At 37.5% G+C, this 9,290-nt stretch overlaps 1 protein-coding gene across 1 annotated transcript; it reads right to left on the minus strand.

Annotated features, from left to right (window-relative positions):
- Positions 1 to 1,967: 1,967 nt before the first annotated feature.
- LOC147849794 (auxin-induced protein PCNT115-like) lies at positions 1,968 to 4,511 on the minus strand. Its single transcript, XM_087337108.1, has 5 exons — positions 4,233 to 4,511; positions 3,567 to 3,764; positions 3,280 to 3,452; positions 2,959 to 3,061; positions 1,968 to 2,781 (listed from the first exon to the last, which is right to left on the minus strand). The coding sequence occupies exons 1-5, from the start codon at positions 4,449 to 4,451 to the stop codon at positions 2,440 to 2,442; spliced, it is 1,035 nt and encodes a 344-aa protein (XP_087193234.1). The 5' UTR covers positions 4,452 to 4,511; the 3' UTR covers positions 1,968 to 2,439.
- Positions 4,512 to 9,290: the final 4,779 nt, after the last annotated feature.

Genomic DNA, 9,290 nt, shown 5'->3' on the forward strand with positions numbered 1-9,290 from the left:
AAACAGGGGTGACATCTTAGGAGACGGCATTAACTAAAGGATAATGTCATGGAAACGACATTTGTCATGTCAAGATTCAAACGCTTGACCTCTTGTATTGTAATCAAGTGTTGTGTTTTAACCAACACATCCGGTACATGGTCATGTTATGTACATGTTAGTAGATTATCTATTGCATGTTCTAGGAGTTTTTAGAAGCTTCAAGAAAGCTCTAGAAGTTGGAACATTCCAGAAGCTTCTGCACGGAATTCAAAAACTACATGCAGAGCCCACAAACATGTATAAATACAGGGGTTCACCTTGATCCCAGTCAAGGTGAACAACGCCAGTTACGGAATCCTATATTCAACTTTGTCTATCTCTTGTTTCTCACTTCATCTCTCAGTATCTTACCTTTTTCCTTGCTTTGTTTTGCTCTGCTCTATCTGTCCATGACAACAAGTACTAACTAATGATAGAAGTGAGGAATGAAAATTTTGAAGGAAAAGAGATGTATTTCCAACTTTTTTGTACTATAAGAGAAAAAAACTACGTATGTCATGGACAGATAGAGCAAAGCAAAACAAAGCAAGGAAAAAGGTAAGATACTGAGAGATGAAGTGAGAAACAAGAGATAGAAAAAGTTGAATATAGGATCCCAGTCAAGGTGAACAACGCCAGTTACGGAATCCTATATTCAATATCTCTTGTTTCTCACTTCATCTCTCAGTATCTTACCTTTTTCCTTGCTTTGTTTTGCTCTGCTCTATCTGACCATGACAACAAGTACTAACTAATGATAGAAGTGAGGAATGAAAATTTTGAAGGAAAAGAGATGTATTTCCAACTTTTTGTACTATAAGAGAAAAAAAAACTACGTATGTCTCGAAAAATATGAGGTCATTCCCTAAACAATGTGGCCAGTTCAAGTTTTTCTTATCACTCTGTTAGGGGAGAGGTAACAAAAAGACATGTCACAAGCCATACAATGAAAAATGTTGTAACGTATACTGTCAAAATTTAACATCATTATTTTATTTGCAACTCATTCACAATAGAAGATATCTTGTAGTTTCAGTTAACAAGAAGGGTAAAACCCCATCTTATAAGCCATCTTCATTTGAAAAGGGCTTGAGTTTGCTTGTTGGTTCCTCAAGGAGTCAGTGACTTGTAATTGTTAAAGTGCATCATAACATACTTTGATGATGTTTCTTATGTTTCTCATCATTTGGATGTTAGTTACATACATTTGAGGAATCCAAACTTTCTACTTTGAACTTAAATGCTTAGCTTTTTGCAACATGGATACGCCATCAAATCTCAATATTAGAATAGTTGAATTGTGCAAGATAAGACGATTGATTGATCTAAGTGAGGGCAATGGTAATAATAGGTATTGCCATAGACAACTCACATTTCAATCCTTCAATGATGAATGTATAAGTTTGAGGGGTTATTTCTCTCAAAAGTTCAATAGGTTTGGATGATGCACTACCATTTTTGGAATGATGATTAGGGCAGTACTTATTACTTTGGTTATCAACATAAGATCACAAGTCTCAATTGGTAAGTGGTAAGTTAGCTAAGGTTTTCAAAATGCAAATTAGATGATTCTAGTCACAAAACAACACCGACATTCCATTTTTTGTCCTACCCAAATTTATTGGAAGGCTCTCGTTGCTATCTTGGACCATTTATCTTGCCTAGGAATGTATTGAGGATTTTTTAGACTACAATCAGCCTAACACCTATAATTTCAAATGATAATATATTGAATTTAGCTTAGCAAAGGTGTCCCAAATGCAAAACTGATAGTTCTATTCATAGTGATAATTTCTTTTAATTAATAGAGTGAAAGTATATGAGGATATGTTCAATAGTGCATTGCCCATGCTCCTCAGCAAAAACCTACAATTTACATATGACAGAATAATCCAGATTTAAACATCAAGATGTAGTTTTTGGTTCAGACATTCATTGGACCAGGGAGGGCAATACGGATTTCGATTCATGCCAAAATTCAGCACACAAGAGGATCCTTAAATGTTCATTCTTGTAGGGATAAATTCCAGACCTAAAATATAATGGATGTTTTTTATGACAACAATGATTCAAGCATTAAGATACATAACACATTGATTCATGAAATACCAAAAACTTTGCCAAGAAACAATTCCAGATCTTTTTTGTTGCATTCAACATAGTGATTATGATGTTATATTGATTTATTCATGCCAAGATTGGACACTAAATTTCAGATATTTTTTATCACAACAATGATTCATGAAACACAACCATCTTTGCCAAGAAAGAATTGCAGATATTTTTTGTTGCATTTGGCACATCCCTTGTGATGTTATATTGATTAATTCAAGCCAAGGCTGGACATTAAACATAAGAATCGACAATAAGATTTTCTGGAATCTTGGAAAATTCCCCCAAAAATCTTCAATTCACAACTTAAAAGCTGTGCCATTCTGACAATGGGATGGTCTCCAACTCCATGGTGCTCATGCTCATATCAGTATATCTATCACCTTTAGCACATTGGCTATGGAATATGGCTTCTAAATCTTCGATATCTTTCTTGGAGAGTTTAACATTGAAACAGCCCACATTCTCCTCCAAGTTCTTTTTCCTGGTTGTGCCTGGAATGGGAGCAACATCATCCCCTTGATGCTGTACCCATGCCAATGCAAGCTGGCCTGGTGTACACCCAACTCTAGAAGAAATCTCATTCAACTTCGCAAACAGCTCCACGTTATGGTCCAGATTGTCAGAAGCAAATCTTGGTTGTGATGTCTAAATAACAATAAGAAGATTAAGGTTTAGCTAAATAATGCAAAAGAATTCCATTATAAGTTTTTTCTTAATCTTGGTTGTGATGTCTAAACAACAATAAGAAGATTAAGGTTTAGCTAAATGCAGAAGGCTTCCATTATAAGTTTTTTCTTGAAATGGGAAAACATCCTCACTAACCTTTCGCATATCATTGTCAGTTAAGTTTTCTAGAATCTTCTGTCCAGCTGAGAAAAACCCTCGTCCTAGTGGACTAAAAGGCACAATACCAATACCCAGCTCCCTGTAATCACATGATTCTCAAAACCCTAAAAGAAAAGAAAAAACTCTAAAACACAAATCAAAACACTAGAAGAATCCAACAATCATTACCAAAACACAAACAAATCAGGGAAGGAACAAAACACTAAAAGTAAAAAAACCCTAAAATACAAATCAAAACACTAGAAGAATCCAACAATCATTAGCAAAACACAAACAAATCAGGGAAGGAGCAAAAACCTGCAAGTCGGAATGATTTCTCGTTCTGAATCACGAGTCCACAATGACCATTCCAGTTGAACAGCCGTAATTGGGTGTATTGCATGAGCTCTCCGGATAGTAGAAGCTGAAGCCTCAGAGAGGCCCAAGTACTTTATCTTCCCTTCTTCAACGAGCTTTTTCATCTCTCCAATCTAGGCATAGAAACAATGGCTTCCCACAAAAAATGAGCTATTACACCACACAATGGCTACTGCTACTCTAGATCAAACATTTCCTTCTTTCCAAAGGAACTCTTCTCAATTTACCGTAACCTCGATCGGCACTCTAGAATCGATGCGATGAACATAGTATAAATCGATATAATCCACATCCAATCTCCGTAAGCTTGCTTCACAGCATGATCGAACATAGCTCGGGTCTCCTCGGAAAACACGTTTTCCATCCTCATAACAAATGCCGAATTTGGTGGCTAGCTGAACTTTATGCCGAATGCCTTTCAAAGCCTGCCATGTACCAAATACAACAAATCAACGACTATGGAAAATCTATGGGAAAAACGCCAGTGGTGAAAACCTCCTAGAAATTCTATATTCAAGAAAATTCAATCCCCCCCTAAAGTCAGTTCTATGGGAGAAGTGTGCCTTATGATTATGAAACTCAGCTGCAAAACATGACTAACCTTATAATGGTGGCTTTAGTGTAGATTTTCTGGTCCAGAGGAATGAGTCAATAAGGTTCTTAGCACACATAAGAAGAATGGCAAAACAATACAAAAAACAAAACAGAGCAATGATTTAAAGATGGAAAGAAAACAGAGTTTGTTCAGGTTTAGCACACATAAGATAAATGAGAAAGAAATACAGACTAATGATTTAAAGAAAAAATAATAATGGTTAGGGTTTTAGCACACATAAGCAGAACGAAGGAATGAATGAATGAATGAATGAATGAAGTTAGATTTGATAGATCACCTTTCCAAGAAGGATTTCATTGGTGTGAGGGCCATAGACATCAGAAGTGTCGAGGAAAGTGACGTTTAGCTCATTCACTGCGTAGCGAATGAGATCGATCATCTCCTCCTCAGGCTTGGGGGGTCCATAGGAAGAAGACATGCCCATGCATCCCAACCCTTGAGCAGAGACCTCGAAACCCTGCGATCCAAGCTTGATGCGAGGTATCTCCATCACCATAGATCTCTCAGGCTCTGAGCTCTGCCTCTGTCTCTGCCTCTGGTTCTGTCTGAAACAGGGGAAGAATCATATGGCTCTGCTATTCCATTAGAGCTGGGTTTATTTATTTATTTATTTATTTATTTATTTATTTATTTATCTACCCATGAAAACTCCCATTATGTAGGATTTTTTTATTTTTTATTTTTTATTTTTTATTATTTATTTATTTATTTATTTATCGATGAAAACTCCCATTATGTAGGATTTATTTATTTATTTATTTATCTATGAAAACTCCCCTTATGTAGGATTTATTTATTTATTTATTTATTTATTTATTTATTTATTTATTTATTTATTTATTTATTTATTTATCTATGAAAACTCCCCTTATGTAGGATGGATTTATTTATTTATCTATCTATCTATTTATTTCTTTATTTATTTATGAAAACTCCCATTATGTAGTTATAAAGGAAGGATTAGTTAAAAAACCATGTGATGATGATAAGAGCAGTAGTGAGGGAGGTATTGGCCAAGATAAAGACCATCAATTGGTGATGAATGTGCCTCAGCTCTCTCTCTCGTTATTTCTTTCGGGGGAGTTTCAGTACAATCTTTTTTATGTAACAGTCGGCAATTGGTTCGGCTACAAAGAACCGAAGAGGCGAGGCCGGTACGAATTCGACCTATGGGGTAGCATCGGTGAAGAAGACCCATGAGAACGCCTGCCCACGCATTCCTAAGAGTTCGAGCATCGTTTCGCCCAACTCTCGATGAGGGATCGAAGATTGGTGGGGGGCTGAAATAAGGTCCTAATGTTCGTAAGGTCGATCGATCGAAAGGAAAAGGACGAAGATTCGGCCAAAATGGAAAGAGTATGTCGATGACACGACGAAAGGGAGGCACGAATCTTATCAACAATGGTGGAGCCCACTATCGATGGTCGAATGAGAACGAGACAGGTCGACCCATTGCCACCTAAGGACATGAGCTTGGCGCAAAAAGGTACTACAGTACTCAACATGGAAGCCTTCGTGAGGGAGGCTTATGAAAGCTTAAGGGTATGAGTCAAAGTTGAAGTGAAGTCTACAACGAAGCTAAAACCTACGCAAAGTGTGGACGAGGAGGAAGTCACCTCCCAACAAATGTGGATGAATGATGTGGTCGATATGAATGCCCAAATAGGTTACAACAACAGTACTACGGGAGAAGGTCTGGAACAAGTCTCCTTCTTGGCATGCGACGAAACGACGGCTAAGGATAAGGCCTATAACACAACTATGGGAAGCACCACTCCGAGAGTCGATGAGGGTTTCGAAACATGTGTTGTGCTCAAAACATTGAGAGATAACAGGACAAGCATAATCGAAGCTTACATAATCGAGGAGGACAACGAGTGTGAGGCCAAAGGTCGACAAGCCTTTGCGCGACAAGGAGCCTTCGGTCTTTTCCGCCTTTCTGACTCCCTAATCCGAGACCCCCATGATCTCGCTCGAGTAGCACACGCACACACATTATCCCAACAATGCAATGCTTTTGTATTTGATGATAGGCATGGAGTGAAAGCATATCTACGTAAGTTGAAGGGAGTACTAATGTGGCAATTTTCTTTATTGGAGCAAGTGGAAATTCTTTCCTCGGTGGAGTGTTCCTCTTGCCTATTGGCAATTCAACATGTTCCACTACCCATGTAGTGTAGTGTAGTGTAGCTAGTGGGTGACCATACTCTATTGTGACACCCATTGCAAGTACTAATTTTCACACACATTTATTGATATAATTGTGTGTTTTCGCCAAAGAGAGAGAGAGAGAGAGATTGTTTTTCACGCTCTACTATTTTATAGTCAACAACAAAAAGTTACAAGAAGTTGTATTTGGATATATTATGTATGTGGTCATAACCACATCCACACACACACACTATTATTCAACCTCCCCCGTAATGGGCATACACAATGTAATCAAACTCAACTCGTCAATGCATGAATTAGCTTCAAAACCCATTTGAGTGCACAAATCTCGAAATATTGTTCATAACATCATATATGTTGTTGAGTGTTGCAATCTTGTTGATGACAATTCTCTTCTAGGTGACATATTCCCTAACAACTTATAAGGTGATCTCTATATGTTTTGATGTCAAATGATTGATTGGATTCTTTGCCCAAAAATATTCCACCATGGTTGTCACTACATAAGGTTAGATCCGAGTTTGATTTTGTTGAGAATCAAGCTCAACATAGCACAACGTGTGAACACACCTTTTAAGAATCTATGATTACTCAAAGGTCAAGAGTCACACCACTACTCTCTACACATTAACTATGTGTCATAGAATCATATTTTATGACACATAACTAATGAGTTACATATTCCCCATAACTATGAGTCTTCACATTCCCCAAGAGAGAGTGGTTGTTGTAAAGTAAAGAGAGAGGGTGACTCTCCTCATACTTCATACTAAGTCGGTTGTGACTCCTTGTTATGCTACATTTTGTAAATCTCATTCTACTTGTGAAATATACACCTTCTTCTTGAGTATTCTATTTTCCTATCATTTATCTATATTGAGTTCTCTTTTCTCTCCACTCTTCTTCTCACACACATAACACACATCTATTCCGCTACACAAGAATCATACCTGATTCTTTACAGATTTGATTTGTCAAAATGTGCCAACTAGTCAACTAAGCTATAGTGCTTCCTTGGTTTCATTGAATGTAGGTGTTCATGCTTAGTTCTGATAGCAGGCACATATTTTGCTTTGGTTTTGGAGTCCAACTAATTAATAGAGCAAAAAATAAGGAATTATTCACCAAAGAAAGGAAAGAGGGGTGCAAAACCACCTAATAACCCCCTGGCAACGACATGAAACAAACCTAAACTGAGGGTTGATTCGAGTTGTACCTTGGATCCTATGAGGATCGCACGTGCTTAGCTAACAAGAGCCATAGCCAAACTATCATATTCTCAACATAAGTTGAGCCTCCCTGATAAGAAGGTAGTTAGCCTTCTTATATAGGCATAAACCCTAGGCCCTATTGTGTCTCACTTTATTGCTTTATTTGAATTGGTCAAGTGATAACACAATTAATAGTTATCCCACATCGTAGAATTGAATATTACAATTCATACCCTCGTTCCTTTTAGAATTAACCCCCAAGTACTCATCATAAGACTAAACCCATCTCGTGATTAGTTATGGTTATGCACATAACATTTAACCATTGAGGTCATTGCACACGCTTGAAGTTCTGATCCCCATGAGATTGGTTCACTTGCGAATTGGAAGAAATAGATGCAATTTTATTTCTCACTATCCAGGTATCTTGCATAGTCTAACCAAATGACCTAGTTGTTTGAGTCGAGGGTTGAATTTGATGCTCAAGTCTTGTGTGCCAATAAGGTATTTGAAGATATGTTTCACTGCATTTCAATGTGGTATGTCGGGTTTGTGCATAAATATGTTTACTTTACCAACCACGCCCACTAAATTAGGTTGAGTTGCGACCATTGTATACATCATTTGCTATCAATTTCATGTGGACCCCCTTCATTTGACCGGATGTTAGGCAATCTCTTTGAGAAAGTAGAGATCAATAGTAGTGGTGTCATTGCTGATTTGGTGAATGCATGTTGGATCTTTCCAATATTCACAAGATTTAATCGAACTGAGAAATTCAAGTGCAAGTGTTGTTCGAGTTTGGCAAGCTCACCAACATTTTGGAAATTGATCAACATATCAGCCACTCAGAGGGTGAGATAGATGGTTGAACCGTTGGATGTGTCTTTTGAGTATAGGCAATTAGTGAGCAACATCTCATCTATTACGGGCATGGCCATATAATATCCCGTGGTGAGAATTTACCGTAGTATTCTTTACACTCTCGTTTAACCCTCACACTTATCCACGTGTATAGAATGAGGGTGAGAATTTATCGTAGTATTCTTTACACTCTCATTTAACCCTCACACTTATCCACTTTACAAGAGTTGACCCACCACAAGATAGAGTCTCGACGTAGTCAACAAGATAATGAAATGAGGGTAGCTAGGCCTCTATTTATAGTGATACCCAAGGCCCCCAACCCTGTTCACACTTGGCCTAATGGGTTGTCTCAATCTCGAGGATTTAAAAGTAATCCTCCACTTCTTTACACTCTCATTTAACCCTCACACTTATCCACGTGTATAGAATACTACGGTAAATTCTCACCACGGGATATTATATGGTCATGCTCATAACATCATTCGTGTAGAGGATGAGATAGATGGTTGAACCATTCAATGTGTCTTTAGAGTACATGTAGTGGTCCTCATTGCTTCAAAAAAACCCGATCGATTGCATGAAATATTCGAATTTTTGATATCGTTGTCAAGATGCCTATTTTAGGCCACATAAACTATTCTTAAGCTGGCATATTAGATGTTTCTGGTTAGGTGACACGAAACCTTCCAATTTCTCCATAGAAATTTCCTCATCAAGATCACCATGGAGGAAGACCATTTTTATATCTACTTGAAAGATCATTGACAACTACTAGCCCAAGTAAGAATTGAATGGTTGTCAAATTCAACACTAGTGAAAAAATCTCGTCAAAATCGAAATAGTATTCTTGGGTAGAAAACCTTTATAATTAATGTAGCCTTATACTTTGGATTGGCCAAATTAGATGTCAACTTGAGTTGGAATTGCTCGTCGATAATGCGGTAGTGGAACTAAGTCCCATGTGTTGTTTTCTTGAGTGAAGTTCATCTCTAACTCCATAACTTGTTATTAGTGAGCCTAGTAAGTTGTTGTCGTAATGTCTTTGTATGTTCAAGGTTCATCAGAACCTCTATAGAAAATGTCAA

This window comes from Azolla caroliniana, unplaced genomic scaffold, assembly GCF_043228905.1.
Source record: "Azolla caroliniana isolate FFs.n. ecotype wild unplaced genomic scaffold, voAzoCaro1.0.p SCAF_22, whole genome shotgun sequence".
In the NCBI taxonomy this organism is placed as follows: Eukaryota; Viridiplantae; Streptophyta; class Polypodiopsida; order Salviniales; family Salviniaceae; genus Azolla; species Azolla caroliniana.